The sequence below is a fragment of the Oncorhynchus tshawytscha genome, linkage group LG01 (genome assembly GCF_018296145.1).
Source record: "Oncorhynchus tshawytscha isolate Ot180627B linkage group LG01, Otsh_v2.0, whole genome shotgun sequence".
Taxonomy (NCBI): Eukaryota; Metazoa; Chordata; class Actinopteri; order Salmoniformes; family Salmonidae; genus Oncorhynchus; species Oncorhynchus tshawytscha.
Genome location: NC_056429.1, coordinates 13920921 through 13943122, shown reverse-complemented (window position 1 = coordinate 13943122; position 22202 = coordinate 13920921). Strand labels below are relative to the sequence as shown.

General features: G+C 44.2%; 1 protein-coding gene across 4 annotated transcripts; it reads right to left on the bottom strand.

The window, feature by feature from the left end:
- Positions 1-2760: 2760 nt before the first annotated feature.
- On the bottom strand, positions 2761-21260 carry aass (aminoadipate-semialdehyde synthase). 4 transcript variants are annotated; one of them, XM_024382912.2, is made up of 24 exons: positions 21140-21260; positions 19846-20079; positions 19238-19414; positions 18634-18718; positions 18193-18260; positions 17966-18112; positions 17725-17803; positions 17459-17586; positions 16840-16988; positions 16467-16589; positions 16023-16134; positions 15498-15557; positions 15016-15083; positions 12677-12798; positions 12290-12419; positions 12100-12210; positions 11691-11799; positions 11253-11393; positions 10964-11131; positions 10731-10826; positions 10526-10641; positions 4584-4672; positions 4197-4373; positions 2761-4036 (listed from the first exon to the last, which is right to left on the bottom strand). In XM_024382912.2, the coding sequence occupies exons 2-24, from the start codon at positions 20062-20064 to the stop codon at positions 3918-3920; spliced, it is 2793 nt and encodes a 930-aa protein (XP_024238680.1). In that variant the 5' UTR covers positions 20065-20079; positions 21140-21260; the 3' UTR covers positions 2761-3917. The 4 variants fall into 4 exon arrangements, with proteins under 4 accessions (XP_024238680.1, XP_024238768.1, XP_024238519.1 ...); XM_024383000.2 differs by having other exon boundaries at positions 19846-20076; positions 21140-21252; XM_024382751.2 differs by lacking the exon at positions 21140-21260 and adding an exon at positions 20859-21065.
- Between the last annotated feature and the right edge of the window lie 942 nt (positions 21261-22202).

Here is a 22202-nt window from a genome sequence, read left to right as displayed (position 1 = left end):
CCCGTCTAAGACTCCAAAAGAAATGCGCCTTTTCAGGGGAAAATAGGTCAAGTGTCCAGACACCGTCTTGACCAGCAGCTGTATCCATACCTTAATTTGCATTTTTTTTACTTTTAATAATTGCATGCCCAATTATCCCTGGCTTGGTGGCCTAGTTTGCATGGGCGGGCCTACATTGAATGGGAGGAAAAGCTGATTGTTTATTCAGAGGCTATGAGTTGACTCAGTAATATCTATTGAAACACAATGGATGCATATTTATAAATATCAAAAGGCACACCTTATTGGTAATTGGTGCTGCATGTCAAGTCAAAGAAATCTCTTTAGAAACTTTACCTAACGCTTATGTTAAGGAAAGCAATTTATCCTAATGAAAATTGGATTGACATTTTCTTAAGAATTTTTGTTCTTTAAACATTTCCCACAACCATGTAAAGTGTTAGTAAATGACGATTGACCCGTTAAACTTTTGAAATGAAAGGACGTTAAAAGCTGCTCCACAATAATACAGACATGAACTGAAAATGAACCCCTTATTCAAGATTAAAATAGTTTAGATAAAATGTTGAATGCAGTCACAACCTTACGTGTTCTGTAGGTACTTGAGAATGAATGCCACCAATCAATTTCATCAAAGCCACAACTTCCACACATCACTTTTCCTTTTATTTTTCTATGAAATACAAACGGTGGAACAACTGCTAAGGGTTTAATCTTACAAGAAAACCCCAATATGTTCTGCGAGCAGATATAAACTCAGTGGACAGTTTTTGGTACACCACCCTGTTCACAAATTTTTTAAATTTCTACAGACATAGCAAACCCCGGCCACGTGACACGCTATAAAGCAGGCAGACAGGCATTGAGGCAGTCAGTTACTGTTCAATTGAATGTTAGAATGAGCAAAACAAGTAACCTAAGCAACTTTGAGCATAGTATGGTCGCCGGTGCCAGGCGCGCTGGTTCCAGTATCTTAGAAACGGCCGGCCTCCTGGGCTTTTCACGCAACAGTGTCTAGGGTTTTTACAGAGAATGGTGCGACAAACAAAAAAACATGCAGTCCTGTAGGCAAAAACAGCTCGTTGATGAGAGGTCAAAAGAGAATGGCAAAGATCATGCAAGCAAACAAGCGAGCTAAACAAACTAGCAAATAACAGTGGTGTGCAGAACGGCATCTCGGAACGCACAACTCGTCAGTCCTTGTCACAGATTGGTCGTCTGCAGCAATACCTATCACCAACATTGGTCAATTGAGGAGTGGAAAAACATTGCCGGGTCCGACAAATCCCAATTCCGTCACACTGATGGCAGAGTCTGGATTTGGTGTAAGCAATATGGGTCCATGGCCCCCTTCCTGCCTGGTGTCAACAGTAGAGGCTGGTGGCGGTGTACTGGTGTGGGTAATGTTTTCCTGGCACACGTTAGGTCCCTTGCTACCAATTGAGAGTCTGACCACCACACCTTGTAGAATCCATTCCCCGAAAAAGTCTGCCTGTTCTGGAGGCAAAATTGGGTCTGACCCAGTACTATATTGTAATTATTTCCCCTCTATGGCCTATCTATTGCCTTACCTCCCTACATTTCCACACACTGTACATTGATTTTTCTATATATATAAGTGGGAGAACTTGCCCAATTGGTGGCAGTGCCAGACGTGTCCCCCTGCTTAAGCCAGTATATGTCCAGGCCCGTCTGAAGTTTGCTAGAGAGCATTTGGATGATCCAGAAGATTGAGAGAATGTCATATGGTCAGTTGAAACCAAAATATAACTTTTTGGTAAAAACTCAACTCGTCGTGTTTGGAGGACAAAGAATGCTGAGTTGCATCCAAAGAACACCATAACTACTGTGAAGCATGGGGGTGGAAACATCATGCTTTGGGGATGTTTTTCTAGAAAAGGGACCAAGACGACTGATCCGTGTAAAGGAAAGAATGAATGGGGCCATGTATCGTGAGATTGAGTGAAAACTTCCTTCCATCAGCAAGGGCATTGAAGATGAAACATGGCTGGGTCTTTCAGCATGACAATGATCCCAAACACACCGCCCGGGCAACGAAGGAGTGGCTTCGTAAGAAGCATTTCAAGGTCCTGGAGTGGCCTAGCCAGTCTCCAGATCTCAACCCCATAGAATATATTTGGAAGGAGTTGAAAGTCCGTGTTGCCCAGCAACAGCCTCAAAACGTCACTGCTCTAGAGGAGATCTGCATGGAGGAATGGGCCAAAATACCAGCAACAGTGTGTGAAGACTTAGACAAAACGTTTGACCTCTGTCATCGCCAACAAAGTATTGAGCTAAACTTTTGTTATTGACCAAATACTTATTTTCCACCATAACTTCATTCAAATTCATTAAAAATCCTACAATGTGATTTTCTGGATTTTTTTTTCTCATTTTGTCTGTCATAGTTGAAGTGTACCTATGATGAAAATTACAGGCCTCTCATCTTTTTAAGTGGGAGAACTTGCACAATTGGTGGCTGACAATACTTTTTTGCCCCACTGTATAGTGTTATTGACTGTACTTGTGTTTATGTGTAACTCTTGTTTCTGTCGCACTGCTTTGCTTTATCTTGGGCAGGTCACAGCTGTAAATGAGAACTTTTTCTCAACTGGCCTACCTGGTTAAAAAACTTTTTTTTAAAGATCGGTGTACCTAAAACTGGCCACTGACTATATATGTACTTGTATATCTGTTTCAATAGAATGATAGATTATATTGACCAATTGACCAAATAGGCATTGATAACAAATAGGCATCTCAATCTTACATTTCAACCTTGTAATTACACAGAAACAATAGGTTGCAGCACTGGAGACCATTTATATCCAATCCAGAAAATAAATACACTTGGATATTTTACTCAACAAATAGTGTTTGGAATCTTTAAATAGGATTCAACATAAATCTTTTTTGTTCTTAAAATATCTGCACACTACTTAGAATGAATTGTACACAAATACAGTAGATTGATTTAAAACTATTGCCCGAAAATGAGACATGGTAGGTATGAGCTATGGTTGACGGGTGATGCAGGTCACTGAGTAAAAAAGTAAAACATCATTTTTTTTTAATTCAGAGGCTCTTGGTGAGTTCCTACAACTACGTGTTCTTATGAGCAAGCTGTCCAGGCTACGGTATTATATTAGTGCTGTTCACTCGCAAACTTATTCACTGGTCTTTTTTTAAGCAGGTACTGTATATGTTCACTCCTGATATTTCTAGCATCTTGATTGTCTGAGTGTCATCTACAATGAGCAGATGACCAAATCAATATGTAAAGATCAGCATAACTGTGCAGCAGCTGATGAACATCAGGAAAAGCATACGTTACGGTCATGGACAGACGAGACGCTTTAGCTTAGGTCTGTGCAGATTATAGGATCGTTATGTTATAACGACACTCAGGGAGTTGTGGTTCTCCAGGTAAAGAATGGTACGGCCTTAATTAAAAAGACTGTTCACATACAACCTAATGGTTCTATTTGACAAAGTAGATTGCTTGTTTCAAAAGCATCCAGAATTCAGGGTGCATCTCAATAGCCACAACTTGCTTCCTCTCATATCCTGTCCTCCTGAAGATTTCTACCATATTGCCTTCCCCCGCCCTGCCTTCTCAGATCAGCACAGATGAAGGACAGGAGACAAACGAAGAAAGTAACTTGAGACTATTGAGATGCATCCCGTTTCTCTGTGGCCTGATACCCAGCCACTGATTGGCTGTATATCACATGGTGTTGCGTTACGACTAAAATAGCTTCCTTTCTTCATCTCCTTCCCTTTATCTGCACTGTTCTGAAATAATTGAAATGAAGAATAAAAAATGTGGGGTCTTTTTTGGGGATCAGTGCAGATGGAGGAGGATGCCAGGAAAGGAAACAAACACTATTGGGACACTGCCGATGACTCATGAGTTACTACTCTTGGATGGTGCTTTTCGAGGTGAACTTGAGGCCCTCCTCCTGCAGTCTCTTCAGTGCTGGTCCATAGATGTCCTTAGTCATTGGCACCACCAGTCCCTTTGTACGGATTTCTCCTGCAGATTGAAAGTCAGTTCAAACTTACATGTTAGGGTTGTACATTTATCTTTAGCAAAATGACAGGTTCTCTGGTGGTAGAATAAGTGTGTCATACTCAGTAAAGCCTAATCAACAACTCGGGCATGACACATGCAATAAGAATAATACACTACTGACCGTCCAGCACCATGCGAGCAGCGATAGCTGCAGGGTAACCCACGGTCTTGGCCATGGCAGAGTAGCCGTTGGGGTCTCCATAGACCACCAGGCTGATGTGCTTGGTCTCCAGCTCGCCTGTAGAGTGACGCAGGCCCACGTCGTTCCTCATGATAATCATGTCCCGCTCGCCTTCATCTGAAGGAGAGGATAAAGGACACAGTAATAGAAAGTAGAGAGAAATAATTACTATGGCTGTGTTTACACAGACAGCCCAATTGTAATATTTTTTACACATCACATCAGATATTTCTCAGAGCTGATGTGATTGGTCAAGAGACCAATTGGAGAAGAAAAAAAATCTAAATTGGGTAAAGAAGAAGGTAGTAGTGACATTTCTTCTCTTACCAAAGGAGAGCCTGGCCTCTAAGTGCTTAGCCAGTGATGCCAGCACAGTCTCTGCATGGGGAACAGCCTCCTTACTCAGCATCCCAAACCTGAACACACACACACACAATTAACTATATGGCAAAGATATGAGTACAAAGTCCATGCAACTAACCCATCAGGCTATACCAATATGCTTATTGAATCCTATATCTACCTGAAGTATCTAGGGGGGGGGTGTAAGGGATGTGTAGTATCTAGGGGACTAGAGGCTGATAAGTATCTAGGGGAGGTAAGGGATGTGTAGTATCTAGGGGACTAGGGGCTGATAAGTATCTAGGGGGTAAGGGATGTGTAGTATCTAGGGTACTAGAGGCTGGTAAGTATCTAGGGGGATAAGGGATGTGTAGTATCTAGGGGACTAGGGGCTGATAAGTATCTAGGGGAGGTAAGGGATGTGTAGTACCTAGGGGGGTGTAAGGGATGTGTAGTATCTAGGGGACTAGAGGCTGATAAGTATCTAGGGGTGGTAAGGGATGTGTAGTATCTAGGGGACTAGGGGCTGATAAGTATCTAGGGGGTAAGGGATGTGTAGTATCTAGGGGACTAGAGGCTGGTAAGTATCTAGGGGGATAAGGGATGTGTAGTACCTAGGGGGTAAGGGATGTGTAGTATCTAGGGGGTAAGGGATGTGTAGTATCTAGGGGACTAGAGGCTGGTAAGTATCTAGGGGATAAGGGATGTGTAGTATCTAGGGGACTAGGGGCTGATAAGTATCTAGGGGGATAAGGGATGTGTAGTATCTAGGGGACTAGGGGCTGATAAGTATCTAGGGAGGTAAGGGATGTGTAGTACCTAGGGGGGTAAGGGATGTGTAGTATCTAGGGGATGATAAGTATCTAGGTGGGGATAAGGGATGTGTAGTATTTAGGGGACTAGGGGCTGATAAGTATCTAGGGAGGTAAGGTATGTGTAGTATCTAGGGGGAGTAAGGGATGTGTAGTATCTAGGGGATGATAAGTATCTAGGTGGGGATAAGGGATGTGTAGTATCTAGGGGACTAGGGGCTGATAAGTATCTAGGGAGGTAAGGTATGTGTAGTATCTAGGGGGAGTAAGGGATGTGTAGTATCTAGGGGATGATAAGTATCTAGGTGGGGATAAGGGATGTGTAGTATCTAGGGGACTAGGGGCTGATAAGTATCTAGGGGGTAAAGGATGTGTAGTATCTAGGGGGTAAAGGATGTGTAGTATCTAGGGGATGATAAGTATCTAGGTGGGGATAAGGGATGTGTAGTATCTAGGGGACTAGGGGCTGATAAGTATCTAGGGGGTAAAGGATGTGTAGTATCTAGGGGATGATAAGTATCTAGGTGGGGATAAGGGATGTGTAGTATCTAGGGGACGATAAGTATCTAGGGGGGTAAGGGATGTGTAGTATCTAGGGGATGATAAGTATCTAGGTGGGGATAAGGGATGTGTAGTCTCTAGGGGAGGTATCTAGGGGGTAAAGGATGTGTAGTATCTAGGGGGTAAAGGATGTGTAGTATCTAGGGGACTAGGAGCTGATAAGTATCTGGGGGAGGTAAGGGATGTGTAGTATATAGGGGCTGATAAGTATCTAGGGGACGATAAGTATCTAGGGGGTAAGGGATGTGTAGTATCTAGGGGACTAGGGGCTGATAAGTATCCAGGGAGGGGGGTAGTATCTAGGGGACTAGGGGCTGATAAGTATCTGGGGGAGGGGATGTGTAGTATATAGGGGCTGATAAGTATCTAGGGGACGATAAGTATCTAGGGGGTAAGGGATGTGTAGTATCTAGGGGACTAGGGGCTGATAAGTATCCAGGGGAGGTAAGGGATGTGTAGTATCTAGGGGACTAGGGGCTGATAAGTATCTAGGAGGGTAAGGGATGTGTAGTATCTAGGGGCTGATAAGTATCTAGGGGAGGTAAGGGATGTGTAGTGTCTAGGGGACTAGGGGCTGATAAGTATCTAGGGGGGTAAGGGATGTGTAGTATCTAGGGGACTAGGGGCTGATAAGAGGGGGTAAGGGATGTGTAGTATCTAGGGGACTAGGGGCTGATAAGTATCTAGGGGGTACGGGGTGTGTAGTATTTAGGGGACAATAAGTATCTTGGGGGTAAAGGATGTGTAGTATCTAGGGGACGATAAGTATCTAGAGGAGTAAGGGATTGTAGTATCTAGGGGGTAGGGGATGTGTAGTATCTAGGGAGGTAAGGGATGTGTAGTATCTAGGGGACTAGGGGCTGATAAGTATCTAGGGAGGTAAAGGATGTGTAGTACCTGGGGGTAAGGGATGTGTAGTATCTAGGGGCCGATAAGTATCTAGGGGCCGATAAGTATCTAGGGGGGATAAGGGATGTGTAGTATCTAGGGGCTGATAAGTATCTAGGGGGTGTAAGGGATGTGTAGTATCTAGGGGACTAGGGGCTGATAAGTATCTAGGGGGTGTAAGGGATGTGTAGTATCTAGGGGCTGATAAGTATCTAGGGGGTGTGTTACGGATACAAGTATCCTGTGTGTGTATCCTGTGTGTGTTTATTTTCTCTCCTTCTCCCCTCACAGGTGAAAATCATCACTCCCCAATCAGTCAACAATCAATCATCAATCAGAAGACACACCTCCTCCTATTTCCTACCCCATCACAGTTCCTTCCCCATGGTTTAAAAACCCCATCATTTGTTTGCTCTGGAGCTCAATCTCTCTGTAAATGCCATGTATGTAGATCTCTGTGTTTCACTCTCTCTTTGTGTCTTAACCTCTCTTTTGTTTGAGCACCTCCAAATCACTTTGTCATCTCCTGTGAGTATTGTTTTTGGTTATGGTGTTTGTTTGTTGCTGGTGGGAAAAGGGGGAAACCAAGACAAGTCGCCCATGGGCATACACTACCCGTAGGTGAACTTTGTTAAATACACTAGTTAGAACTGGGCGGACCACCCACTGTATTTTTGGTTGGTTAGTTAGCTGTTGTTAAAGTAGGCTAGTCTAGCTTAGGGGTGTTTTTGTATATTTATTGTTTCTTTCCTTGGGTCCAGCTCCGCCCCTTTTCCTGCTTCTCCCCCCCATTACCGTGTGTTTATAAATAAACCTGGAGTTTGAAGGTAGATTTCTGTTGTCGTGGTTATTTCGTTCACACTTTTACTTTGTCACAATAATAATTTGCATGAGTTATGTTACGGGTCTCATTACCATCCCCCCTAGACTGTCGGGCCAAAAGGGATTCGTAACAGGGTGTAAGGGATGTGTAGTATCTAGGAGCTGATATAGTTGAAGTCAGAAGTTTACAAACACTTAGGTTGGAGTCATTAAACCCTGTTTTTCAACCACTCCACACATTTCTTGTTAACAAACTATTGTTTTGGCAAGTCGGTTAGGACATCTACTTTGTGCATGACACAAGTCATTTTTCCAACAACTGTTTACAGACAGATTATTTCACTGTATCACAATTCCAGTGGGCCAGAAGTTTACATACGCTAAGTTGACTGTGCCTTAAACAGCTTGGAAAATTCCAGAAAATGTCATGGCTTTCTTTGGAAGCTTCTGATAAGCCAATTGACAATTTCAGTCAATTGGAGGTATACCTGTGGCTGTATTTCAAGGCCTACCTTGGGAGCAATTTCCAAACGCCTGAAGGTACCACGTTCATTTGTACAAACAATAGTACGCAAGTATAAACACCATGAGACCACGCAGCCGTCATGCCACTCAGGAAGGAGGCGCGTTCTGTCTCCTAGAGATGAACGTACTTTGGTGCGAAAAGTGCAAATCAATCCCAGAACAACAGCAAAGGACCTTGTGAATATGCTGGAGGAAATAGGTACAAAAGTATCAATATCCACAGTAAAATGAGTCTTCTATCGACATAACATGAAAGGCCACTCAGCAAGGAAGAAGCCACTGCTCCAAAACCACCATTAAAAAAAAGCCAGACTACGGTTTGCAACTGCACATGGGGACAAAGATGGTACTTTTTGGAGAAATGTCCTCTGGTCTGATGAAACAAAAATAGAACTGTTTGGCCATAATGACCATTGTTTTGTTTGGAGGAAAAGGGGGAGGCTTGCAAGCTGAAGAACACCATCCCAACCGTGAAGCACGGGGGTGGCAGCATCATGTCGGGGTGCTTTGCTGCAGGAGGGACTGGTGCACTTCACAAAATAGATGGCATCATGAGGAAGGAAAATGTGGATATATTGAAGCAACATCTCAAGACAGTCAGGAAGTTAAAGCTTGGGTCACAAATGGATAATGACCCCAAGCATACTTCCAAAGTTGTGGCAAAATGGCTTAAGGACAACAATATCAAGGTATTGGAGTGGCCATCACAAAGTCCTGACCTCAATCCTACAGAAAATGTGTGCGCAGAACTGATAGTGTGTGTGTGTGTGAGCAAGGAGGCCTACAAACCTGACTCAGTTACATCAGCTCTGTCAGTCGGAATGGCCCAAAATTCACCCAACTTATTGTGGGAAGCTTGTGGAAGGCTACCCGAAACGTTTGACCCAAGTTAAACAATTTAAAAAGGCAATGCCATGGGGGGTGGGGGGGTATATACAAAAGGTATATACAAAAGTATGTGAACACCCTTTCAAATGAGTGGATTCAGCTACTTCAACCACACCAATTGCTGACAGGTTTATAAAATAGAGCACACTGCCATCGCCATAGACAAACATTGGCAGTAGAATGGCCTTACTGAAGAGCTCAATGACTTTCAACGTGGCACCATCCAACAAGTCAGTTTGGCAAATTTCTGCCCTGCTCAACTGTAAGCACTATTATTGTGAAGTGGAAACATCTAGGAGCAACAACGGCTCAGCCGCAAAGTGGTAGGCCACACAAGCTCACAGAACGGGATCGGCGAGTGCTCAAGAGCATAGCTCGTAAAAATCGTCTGCAACACTTACTACCGAGTTCCAAATTGCCTCTGGAAGCAACGTCAGCACAAGAACTGTTCGTCGGGAGCTTCATGAAATGGATTTCCATGTCCGAGCAGCTGCACAAGCCTAAGATCACCATGCGTATTGCCAGGTGTTGGCTGGAGTGGTGTAAAGCTCACCGCCATTGGACTCTGGAACAGTGGAAACGCGTTCTCTGGAGTGATGAATCACACTTCACCATCTGGCAGTCCGACTGACGAATCTGAGTTTGGCGAATGCTAGGAGAACGCTACGTGCCCCAATGCATAATGCCAACTATAAAGTTTGGTGTAGGAGGAATAATGGTCTGGGGCTGTTTTTCATGGTTTGGGCTAGGCCCTTTAGTTCCAATTGAAGGGAAAACTTAATGCTACAGCATACAATGACATTTTAGACAATTCTGTGCTTCCAACTGTGTGGTAACAGTTTGGGAAGGCCCTTTCCTGTTTCAGCATGACAATGTCCTGTGCACAAAGCGAGGTCCATACAGAAATGGTTTGTCGAGATCGGTGTGTAAGAACTTTACTGGCCTGTACAGAGCGCTGACCTTAACGCCATCGAACACCTTTGGGATAAATTGGGCCGACTGTGAGCCAGGCCTAATATCCCAAAATCAGTGCCCGACCTCACTAATGCTCTTGTGGCTGAATTTAATCAAGTCTCCGCAGCAATGTTCCAACATCTAGTGGAAAGCCTTCCCAGAAGAGAGGAGGCTGTTATACCAGCAAAGGGGGGGACCAACTCCATATTAATGACCATGATTTTGGAATGAGATGGTCATGTAGTGTAGTACACCTAGGGGGGATGTGTAGTATCTAGGGGGTGTGTAGTGGGATGTGTAGTATCTAGGGGGTGTGTAGTATCTAGGGGGTAGGGGGATGTGTAGTATCTAGGGGGAAGGGGGATGTGTAGTATCTAGGGGGTAGGAGATGTGTAGTATCTAGGGGGTAGGGCATGTGTGATGATATGGATGTCATGCATATACAGTGTATGGCTATGGTTAGGACAAGGGCCTCACCATTTGAGTGTTTCCATTTTGAAGGGGTCTTGGCCGATGCGGTCGTAAACAGCTCCCTCGAAGGCCTTGTCAGAGGCGGAGGGGTGCAGGCCAATCTGGTTACACAGCAGCTCTTTCTGTTGTACAGGGAAAAGACAGAATATGGGTAAAGAACCGCCCAAGAGGCATGAGCTGGTAATAAAGTTGTTATAAGCAGGATTCTTACCCAGGAGACAGGAGCGGAGGTGTGCTTCAGCATGGGGCAGGGGTCAGTGTTGATCAGACCCAGCTTCACAAAGCCACTCATGGCCTCGGAGAAACCCTGGTGGACAAGACACAGAATTTACTGACCACTGAATCAGACAGGAGGAAAGAATAGCAGTGTTGCAATGTTATTAGCAGCACCATGCTCCATCCAATTAGAACCACATTGTTGTAGAGGTCAGTGGCAGTACCTACCTTGAAGCGGAGTGTTCCTCTGATGAGTGTGTGAGCTGACTCGATGCCGTACTGTTCTGAGTATTTGGTGCTGTCGCGGTTGGGAAAGCCCTCCAGGTTGAAGCCGGGCAGGAAGTCCATGGGAGCCGTGGATTCCATCAGAGTGCCGCCCGCTGGGATGCTCACCACCTGGGAACAGAGGATGAAGTTACCCCAGAACACTGATCTAAGGTCAGCTTTGCGTCACTAACCCTTATGGTTCAGGTTAAGTTTTTGGGGAGGATATGCTGATGCTAGATGGCCACTGTACCTCGTTGTCCTTGAGGAAGATGGCAGGGCTGATGGTATTGAGGAGGACTCCATATGGACTCCAGCTGAATTTGTAGCGCAGAGGATTGTCTGAGCATTCTGGTGCAGGGAGTCCACCACAGAATGAACTGTATGACTCAATCTAAGGAGATACACGTAAATGGCTTTACAACATAATTTACACATAGACATCTACCCAATGTTGTCAACACAGTCATATTTACATCAAACAATGTACAAATCAAAGACACCGTTTCAATCTGTTGGGCCCTCAATCAATAATGCTGCCAAGGAAACTGACAAAATGCCAGTCATCTCTTCGACATACGCTCAATCAATCATTATGTACAGCCCCACAATCACCCAAACACTTCCTCTCAAAATCACAAATCACTCAAACGTATAGCTTCTGTCACAATCTTCCTCACGTTTCACTTACAGTGCAGCCGTCCGCCTTGGCTTGGTCGATACACTCCATAGCCAGCATGTGGTCGATGCCAGGGTCCAGGCCCATCTCATTCACTATGGTGATGCCAGCTTCCTCAGCACTGGAGGGAAACACACACAAAAAACCCATTCAGCCACACCGGCCCCACATGGAGCCAATACACTTGACTACTAGCTTATCCGGGCTAATACCATGCCAAGTAATTAGGTCAAGTGTCTTGGTGCCTGCCTGCCTGTAGTTTACATTATGTCAACGGTGTATCAAATAGCCCACGGTTAGCATCAAGACAAGATAAAAAACACATTTTACCATTAAATCTCCACTTCTACATAGATATGTTTTCCCCTAACCCCACCCCTCTCGCTCATACTTTAAAACCCAAAGGAATCTCCTCCCCTACCTCTGTTGGAGGTCCTTCATTGCTGGACTCAGGTAGCTGGCTGTCACCATGTTTACCTTCTTGTTGATGCAGTGTTTGGCGATCACAGGATGATAGCCGTACGGCAGCATACTGAGGGCATAAACAGCACAGTACATGTGACAATGACACACTCACCGCACATTCACCTCAGGTGTGTGTGTGTGTGTACCTAATGACTAGGTCATGGTCTTTGACCAGGGACTCCAGATGGCCCTCCTGACTGGTGACATCCAGCATGACAGGGATCGTGTTGGGGTATTTCCCTGCCAGCTCCTCTGCCTGGGTCAACAACACTGATGCTAAAACACAAGAAGACATGGACAACAGCTGTGAGATAGATGGGAGGGGTGAAAGATGAGTGAAATTTAAAGCTGAAAACAAAAACAAAATAGGGCTCAAGCCCTGGCCTGAGGCACCCCTTACATTTAATTAAGTAATTGGAGATGTATACACAATAGATTGCATCCAGTTAAACATTTAAATAATGAATTCATGATCAGCTGGGTATTTGTGAATATAGTGGGAACAGTGTAACATTTCCTTTTCAGAGGCTTACCAACAGTGATTTGAGTCCCTGGGTCCCGGGTGAGGTACTCAATGACAGGGCCCGACACGTAACCTGAACCCAGTAGTAGCACTCGCTTCATTCCACTCCGCTTCATGATCTTGGCTTGCTCACTGAGGGGATGTGGGGTTATACAGCGTGAGCACAGAATAAAGTCGTCACAGACAGAGTTTCTTTCTCACACACACAATGATTAGCTGAAGTAATCTTGCTCAGAGTTAGAACCAGTGATATGCTTACCAAGCAGAGATGGGGATGTGGGTGGGCAATAAAATTAATTTAATATATATCATCCATAGTTTTAATTGCATCCTCGTAAGAAATTACTACTTAACAACCAATTGGGGGGGGGGACAAAATATTACAAGAGGGAGTTCCCCCAACCACATCACACACTAAAAATGAAAGACTAAGATGTTTTTGTAAACCAAGCTGATGCACTGTGGTGAAGTATATTAAAATCAAAACTAAAATGGGATTCAATCAATGAAATGTATTTACATTTTTAAAAACAGGGTGATCAGCAAACACTCAGCAAAATGTGATTCAAACACAGACATGAAATTTAAATTAAAACTGGATGATTCCACTACTGGCCACCATACAGTCCAAAGGTCACCATGGCAGCCTCTTCTATCAGTGACCTGCAGAATCAGCAGCACTCTCTCCCCTAATACCCCCTCCCCCACAGAATCCAATTGGCAGCCTCAGCCTAATTGGACGTGACACTGTACACAAGAGTACATAGAGCCGGCACGAGGCTCGGCAAGCCATCCACTGACAATGGAGGGGGTGGCCTCTAATTAACAAATAGACAGGGGATTCCCCTCAGGAGCCTATTTGCCTCAAGTGTACATATCTTAAGAGCAATACCCAATCAGAGGGATTCGAAGACTTAAGATCCTGAGACATGGCTTGTCGAGAGAGATGAATGTGTAAGGTCAACGCATCAACCAAAATGGTATGAAACGGAAGCCTTGCTCTTAGTATCATCATCATTATGAAGAAGGGATTGCCACCATTTCTAGTTGTACTCCCTCTCCAGGATTGACCATGCTTGAAGAGGCTTGAGCGTGGTGGCCTTTGAGTGATCATTTTGAACACAAGGTGCTCATCTGGGTCATGGTTCAGTCAGGGTCAAACTACGTCAGTGTGAAGATAAACCATGAACAAATTCTCACACCAGAGCAAACCATCTTTCTCTAGCTACTTGTTAAGACAACCTTGAAAATGGCACGATACATGAATGCAGTAGTCTAAGAAAGCTTCTTTAGAAAAGAGCTACAATGTTTAAGAAAGCAAAGTCTATGTGAAAAGAACAAGGGAGATAAGAGTCCTCCTTTTGCATGCAAGTTTATATTTGATTAGTAAACAAATATTTTTGGTTAAAAACATTGAAGTTAATATGATTGATGGTGGAAGATTTTCAAATTTCGCAACAGTGGGAACAATGAACGGAAATGGGATGATTTTCTTGTTTGCATGACAAAATGAAGAGACAGAACAGAGGGGGGTGTTTTAGAATGAGAAGAGACTTGTCTACCCACGAAAGAGCCCCTCGGTGAGAGAGAACTCCTGCACCTCAGTAGAAGTGGCGGCAGCGGCGATGGCATGTTAGCCATGCAAGGTGTTAGGGCGGGGGTAGACTGGCACACACCAGCACACCGTGAGAGCACTGTGCAAGGACGGAACAACAAGGTGAGGGTTAGTGGAAACTCCGGCAGACGGCACCTGATGGCCTGTAGCGAAATGCCCCGAGTCTGGGGCAAGATAGAGCTTTCCCTGCTGGGTGGAAGACATTATACCCTAAAGCCTGAGCTCGACAATGAGGGAGGGGAAAAGCTACAAATAGCAGCTATTAAGCACATAATGCATCTATTATGCTGCTCACTAGGTATGCTATGCTAATGCTATGTCATAGACTACAGTTTGTAGCAGATGTCAAATTTGACACCTACTGAATGTTTTACCTGTAAAGGAATCTTTAGAGATGTCTTTCTTAGATTGGCATCATTACCTCCATGTGACAAGCATATTTACCAAAGCAATTTCAGATTTATTTATTGGAAAACACAAAGCCAACTACATGAAGCTTACCAAACTAGCATACAATTGTGCAGAAACTGCATTCTCAGATCAGTTATTATATAGATAACATAAATGCTGTTTAACTGTTATAACATTAAAGAAAGCACATTCAAATCTCAAGGGCTTCAACAGTAAAATCGGTTTTGTTATAACAGTCACACAAAATCATCCTGAAAACACACAAGACATTTAAACAAGAAAGCCATTCTCAAACCACTAGATATATTGGCGTGCAAACTTACCTTCGTTCACGAAGATCTTCAATGTATTCAAACTTTGGGGTAAGCTTTCCTTCTGACGTTATCACAGCCTTCAATGGAGGAAAGATTAACAACAAATGTAAAAGTCCAATGTCTTTAAAAATAAATAAAAAATGTACAAATATGCCATAACTGACAAACATAAATGTCTGACAAAACAAGTCAGTGTCTATTGCGCGACTACAGCACGTCACATGACAACTGTAGTCCAAAAGTCAAATGAAAAACATGTATACAGATTGTAAACTCTCCTGAGATCAACATACTTCAGCGTAAAACACACAATGCAGCCAACAACAAGATCTTGGTTAGCCATTATCGCAATGCAAGAGCAAATCATTTCATAACTAGTTTCCGGTAAAGCTGCATCTAGGTTTCAAGACCATAGCCTTTTCGTTCATGATGCAAAAATTATTGCATAAGAGGGATGTGTGTGTGTGTGTGTGTGTGTGTGTGATACTCACATCCCTAACTTGAGGTGAGAAGTCCTCTTCTTCAAGAGGCCTGGTGGCATCGGAGGGCAGCTGAGGAAGACAGAACCGGGAAGTAGTTAATTCGGCAAAGAACAGAATTCCCCATAAGCAGCCATCACTGGCAAGCAATGGCAGCTACAGTGTGGGGTCATCACTAGTTACCACAGCCACAAAGTCTCAATTATGGCTAAACCCTGCCTATTTCTACAATTTCTTCTTAAAATCTGTTTTTAAACCCAAAACCAACCCTAACATAAACCACACTGCTTACCTTATGACTAACCTTAAATTAAGAACAAAAAAAAGCACACTTTTACAATACAGACCATTTACATTTTTGTGGCTGTGGTAACTAGCGACAAGTAATCAGTGGCAGCTACAGTGCGGTAAGCTGGAACGGACAAGCTTAACCTGAGATGCTGTTGTGTGCTTGTATGGCTGCATTCCACACTTAGACAACCCTCTCCCCAAACAAACTAACGGAGCAGTGCACCTTACCCCAGCAGCTGGTCTTACCATCTCCCAAATGTAGGGAAAGAGGCGGTCTCCGAAATACTCAGTGGCTTCAATGGGGAGCTGGGCAGGAAGGTTATCAATAGAGCACATGAGGATACCTGTGCCCTCCACGCTGGAAAGACAAATACACAATCAAAGAAGATCAGATAATATGCAAGGCCTGGTGGGAGTACATTATGTATGGGTGTTTGTACCAATGACTGTATGTGAATGGACAATGCCATCGATCACAGGACATTCATTCCTATGTGAAGACTCAATAGTGCATTGAAGCCAAATTAAGTCTTAAGATGGCCTTTCATGGAGACCTAACATGCAGTTTGAGCTACTCCAGGAAGGGCTGTGCTGCCCCATCTTACTGAGTAACAAGTTGAAGCACACACACACACATTCAAGGGCATACATATGGTGTATAAGAAGGAGTCATTCTCCCCTGGTCTGTACCTGTCGTGGTCTATGTGCTGGTCTGCATCGTACATACAGAAGGGCTTATCGATGGAGGTGCACTCAGTCATGAACTCAATAGAGCCGCCCATGTCGGCAGATATGTCACAGATCGCCAGGAGCCTGAGGAAAAAGAAAGACAGGAAGTAATGAGGGAAGATAAGAAAAGAGGTAGAGTCCATATCAGATTTAATCAGCCAGTCGGGTTACGGTGACTGCACTCCACACTCTTTGGTTGAGCTCCCATAGAACGTAAACATTATTGAAGATAAGCATTGAATTTTGACCGCAAACACCTATAGCGGGCTTCTGACTGAGATAGTCCCCGTCCTTATCGCAAATCCAATTGCTCAGCTGATTACCTGGAACTTACTTGTGTGGTAGCTCTGGCCATCCCTCCGTAGCGGCGGCGGAGGGCTTGACGTGCGTCAGGAGCCTCTGGGCGTCCAGCCGCCTGAGGAGCCGCGGTGTCTGGGGGTCCCAGTAGATGCCGTTGATCAGGCACGTGGTATAGGGCGCCACCTGAGGCCAGGAGGACAAAAAGCAGGCAGTCATTGTCAATGCAATTGTTTCCACTACTTCTCCCACACTGCCACTGCTACCACTATGGCTGTTGCCGCAGCTACCACATCAATCTAAACCAATTCTACCACCACTGACAACTAGTCTTCCACATATCTGCAAAACATATTGACAAGACATTAACAAACCCAGTTCCACAACCTACCATCTACATAATCATATTTGACATCTCAGCTTGTTCAGGGTGGTCACCCACTGACAGACTATAAGCCAATATAACCTGTGTTTTGCAATAGGAGAAAATGCTGGTCCCCCCATTTCCCCTATGAGTGCTTAGTGAGCCAATCAGCTCAGGCTTCAGACAGAGCAGTGTGGCTGTGTCAAAGGGCTCGCAGCTCCTGGCTGAGCAGCAGGAACAGGTGAACTTACTGAACTGGTTGCGACAGAGGGAAAGGCAGAGGCAGACTCACACTGGTTCTAAAGTGCGATGTGTACAGTTCCGGGTGATACTCGTACTCCAGGGGGTCATAAACACCATCACTCTTCCTCATCAGATGGTGGTGACGACTCAGAACGGTGGCGTACACTCGGGACATGTCTGAAACCAGAGAGACGGAGATAGCAGTGTCACACAGTGAACATTAAACAGAACACATACATTAATATGATAATACATATCATATGATTGAAATATAGAATAGGCAAATGCACCCCATCAGAAATGGGGATGTAGTACCTCCAGTTTGAGACACGTCTTTTAGCTCATGAGGCTCCACGTATTCTACAGGAAGCTCATTGATGATATCTTGTGCACCCTACATTATAGGAGAAAGTAGTTGAAGATAAGGTATGCATTCCCATGTTGTAGAATTCACTTATCACTGACCTTCCTAACACCTTTATCTACTTGTATGAACAGGTTGTGTTTGGTGATGGTTTAGTCATAGTTTGTCTTGGGTTACACTAGGTCTACCTACCTTGGAGACATTGCCTGTTCCGGTGAAGACAAAAGTCACTGGGCCGATGGACTTGGGCATGAGGCCCATGGAGATCTCGTACCCACAATCCCTCACTGCCTGGATGGCCTGGCTGACATTCCTGTAGTTATGGGCCATACCGATGTGCTGTGACACAGGAAGTGATGGTAGAGGTTCAGTGGAGGAAGCATTGAAATTACATGGGCTCCACTGGGTCAAATCCTTACCATAAAAGGAGTGTGGTGTCCCAACGCCAGAAAACGAAGTCCCAAACCATGCAAAATATTGATCATTCCTGTAAGGAAGAATATTGAAAAAGGGAAACAAAGTAGGAACACTGCTTTGATAATAGATGTTGGACAAAAGGGCATTTGAAAATAGGGATAGATACGGGAAAAATTTGTAAATTCAGCTCGTGTTAATATTTTATTATTTACAACGGTGCCCTGAGGACAGCAATACAACAATTCAAAATGTAGATTTACCAAGATCAGTACGGACTAGTGGGACCTCAAGAGCTAATCATCTCTGAGAACAGGTTTGGTGTGTAAACAACGCAAAAGCACGAGGCCAAAGAAATAGAGGTGTTCTACACGATCTTTGGAATTAGAAACACATCAGATGACTGACTGTCACCTGTATTCTTGGGTTGTCGGACAAAAGTATACCTGCAACGCCAGCCCACTGTCCGAATGCCACGATACGGAAGCCATTGGCGTCAACCATCTTCTCATAGTCGATGAGACGCACTTCCTAGAAAGACCAGAGGATGTGAACTAGTACTAGTAACGGGAATTGCCAGGGACCTCACGATACGTATTGTGTTTCGATACTGTGATTTTATTGAGATGCGATGTTCCAAACATATTGCTCACCATATGTCTACTGCAGAGGGACAAGAGACAAGTTTTGATCAGTCATGGAAATGTAAAAAAAAAAAAGTGTTGAAAACAAATTGGCTCCCTATTTATAAAAGAAGATGGAGAACAAGCTATAAAAAGGAAGTTTTGGTGCAGGTACAGACAACAAGCGCAAAAATAATATTGCAATATTTTCAAAACCATAAGATATCGTCAAAAATAATATCCGGATATATAACTGCATAAATGCCCCCCCCCCATCACTATGAATGGATGAGGCACAGCAGGTGCATCCAAACCATTATGTGAACATGCTTTTTTGTTTAGGCTAGGGAACAATACCCATTGACCCAGAACAACTGTCTGACTCTTAGTTTAAGGTCGTATTTGGATAGAGCAACAACGGCCTTACCTTTTTGAGCAGGTCATCCAGTAGAGCCATGTTAGCTTCCTGTGCTTTGATGGTGTGAGAGAAGAAGGCATAGGTCTTTCTGGGATAAAGTTTCTCCTCCGGAGGACTCTTGACGCCAATGATCAACGAGGCCTCGGAAATGTCCTCGGAAATGATGGCCCCCGCTTTCTCATAATACTGAAATGAAACATACAAAAAGGTCAAAATCGTTTAGAAGCTGGTTCAGAAGACCTTTTCCAATGCCAGTTGCCAACACCTAACCAAATTGTTAAATTTGTCATTCAATACGCTGTTTTGTTTTATTCAGTTGCGTAAAAGTTCATACAGCAGTCCTTTGATAGTCAAATACTTTGATCTTAACCTTCATTTCAAACAATAATATGTTACATGTTGTTTACTAGACATTGGGGAGGTCCTCCTATAGTAACCAGAGACACATCACATAAACCTCATTTATAGATCACATTGTGCAGTTTTTTTCTCCTATTTTTGCTGAACATAGGCCTCCTTTGATCTCCAACCATTGGCTGTGAGCATGTTTATTCAACGGCAGTGATCACCAGCCATTGGATGTGTGTACGTTTTACCCAACAACAGTGTTCACTCACATTCTCGTGGATGGCTCTTCGGTTGGAAGGCTGGACGAGGACCTTGTGGCCAGCATGGACGATCTCTTTAACGTGGCGCGGAGCCAGGGGCGCCCGTCTCTCCCACACGTTGATGTCCTCACGCCGGATGGCCATGACGCGCTTGTGATGCTCATAGCGCCTCTGGCCACAGAGGCAGCTCCTCGTCCCTCTAGCCTGGTGTCTTAGGAGTCGCAACATGGCTATACCCCACTGCTTTAGACAAGAGTGAGAGGGACGAGCCAGTCAACAATTCAGTGATAAATGATCTGACACAAAATTATCAGACGAAGTATGACATTCACTGCATCCAAATAGAGGAGCCCTTCAAACAGAGGCCATGTAAAATGTCTGGTTTAGTCTGCTAGGAGGCAGGTTGCACAACAGCCAGCGGAAACGCCTGGTTTAGTTCGGGAAGGCTAGAAGATTTGAACGACAGCCACACACAATGCCGATTGAATACTCTTGTCACCCATCAAATAATTAGTCTGATTTCTGCAAGGCACCTTAATCACATTACATGATTTTTCAAAAGGTTTCATTGATAGATTAGACAATTACACAGGCCTATAGACAGCCACCTCACCCATGAGGGCTATGAAATTGGCAGACTGCACTTTTTGCGTAAGTAACCTGCAGTAGGCTAGCCCATCAGAGGAGAAACCTAAAGGACACAAAACAATAATCTAGCAAGCCAACATGGAGAGAGAACGTTAGCTATTACAATTTCAATTGCACGATGGGAGCCAAAACACACTAAAATGATATACATGGACTTTCTGATGTTTAATGAGCACTAAAAGCTTATCAAAACGATACATCTATATCGCCAACAGGCCTATCCGCACAGCACTCTCGTAGGCATAATGTCCATAAGCACATTTAGACTAACGGCATCGGGTCTAACTCGACTGATAGTTCGCTCAACTAAGTAAAAGGCATTGGATACTGTAGTAAACATAGCGAGACAAACTACACATAGCATATTTACTCACCTCGAATACTCGAGGAAAGTGTAAACAAATGGCAAGTATATCTATCCGACCTTTCTATAACTAGCTAACAGTTACTTTCGCAAACAGATGTCCGATATGCAATGTGGCGGAAGTCTTTCTAGGTGCACAAAAGGTAGCCTACAGTGTCGTTCAGAGGTGACAAGAATATGGCGTGGATGGGATACACAGCACAGTGAATATTGCGATGTAGGCTGTGGCCTGCGGAATTCGTAGATATATATCAATCAGATGAGGTTATAATGACAGTGGCCATGCCTTACCAGTCAGTGTAATGGATGATCAGCGAGGGGAGGGGGTAACTGCTGAATCTCCTCAGATTGCTCCCACCAATCCCATCGCAACGTAAAGGATCGGCCTCTTGTCCTTGTACTTAACTTCTTCTTCGGTGGGGTTTATCTGCGGTTGGCATCCAATGTTACAGTGCATTACCGCCACCTACTGTACTGGAGTGTGGGCAAGAGACAGGGAGAAACGAAATCCTACCTGCCAGCCCCGTTGCTCTTAAAAAATATAACAAAATACTTGAGACTATATCTAATGACGTTCTACTCAATATACTGTAGCAACCCACAGAGACAGCTGTGTGTTATGAGTTATGCTGTTCATTTGGGGAGAGGAGCACTGCAAGTTTAAGACCATGCTTAGCCATTGTTCCCTCTCTTACGTTTGGTCTTAACAAGAGATGGTCACTGTTGTTTTATACTGTGATCCTTGATTTATTTGGTGTAGGCAATGGCCAAACAGTAGCCTGTATTGAGTTGGGTTAATAAACCGTGAATTCATACACTCAACCCCTGTCTGGACATTTGTTCATTTATGATCTAGCCAGGTCATTACAATACTCTTTAAACTCATTTCCTGTATCCCCTTCTCCCTCACTAGATCTCAGCCTCTCTCTTTCCTTCTGATACTGCCCACACTGTAGCAATACAGTACATGCTGCACGGTCTCTGTTTCCTGGCAATAATCACAATTTCCTGTTGGATGCTTTCCTTTCAAAATTAAGGACTTATTCAACTGGCTGTGTCCCACCCTTAATCTTGTAAAAATCTTCTGTCCCTTCCTGCCATCCTCCCTGACTTTCCTCTGTACTTGAAATATATGCCTGCCCTTAGTATCTCTATTCCACTGCTCCTGCCAACTCTGCACCATCACTGTCCATACCAGGCTTTTTGCCTCTGCCTTGCTCATTGAAACTACAACATCAACATCCCCACTTCCAAGTGCTTCTTTAGCAAGAACATCATCTGTCTCGTTCCCCTCCACCCCCACATGGGCTGGGACCTAAATACATCTTAACTGTGTACCCATCTGTCTAATCCT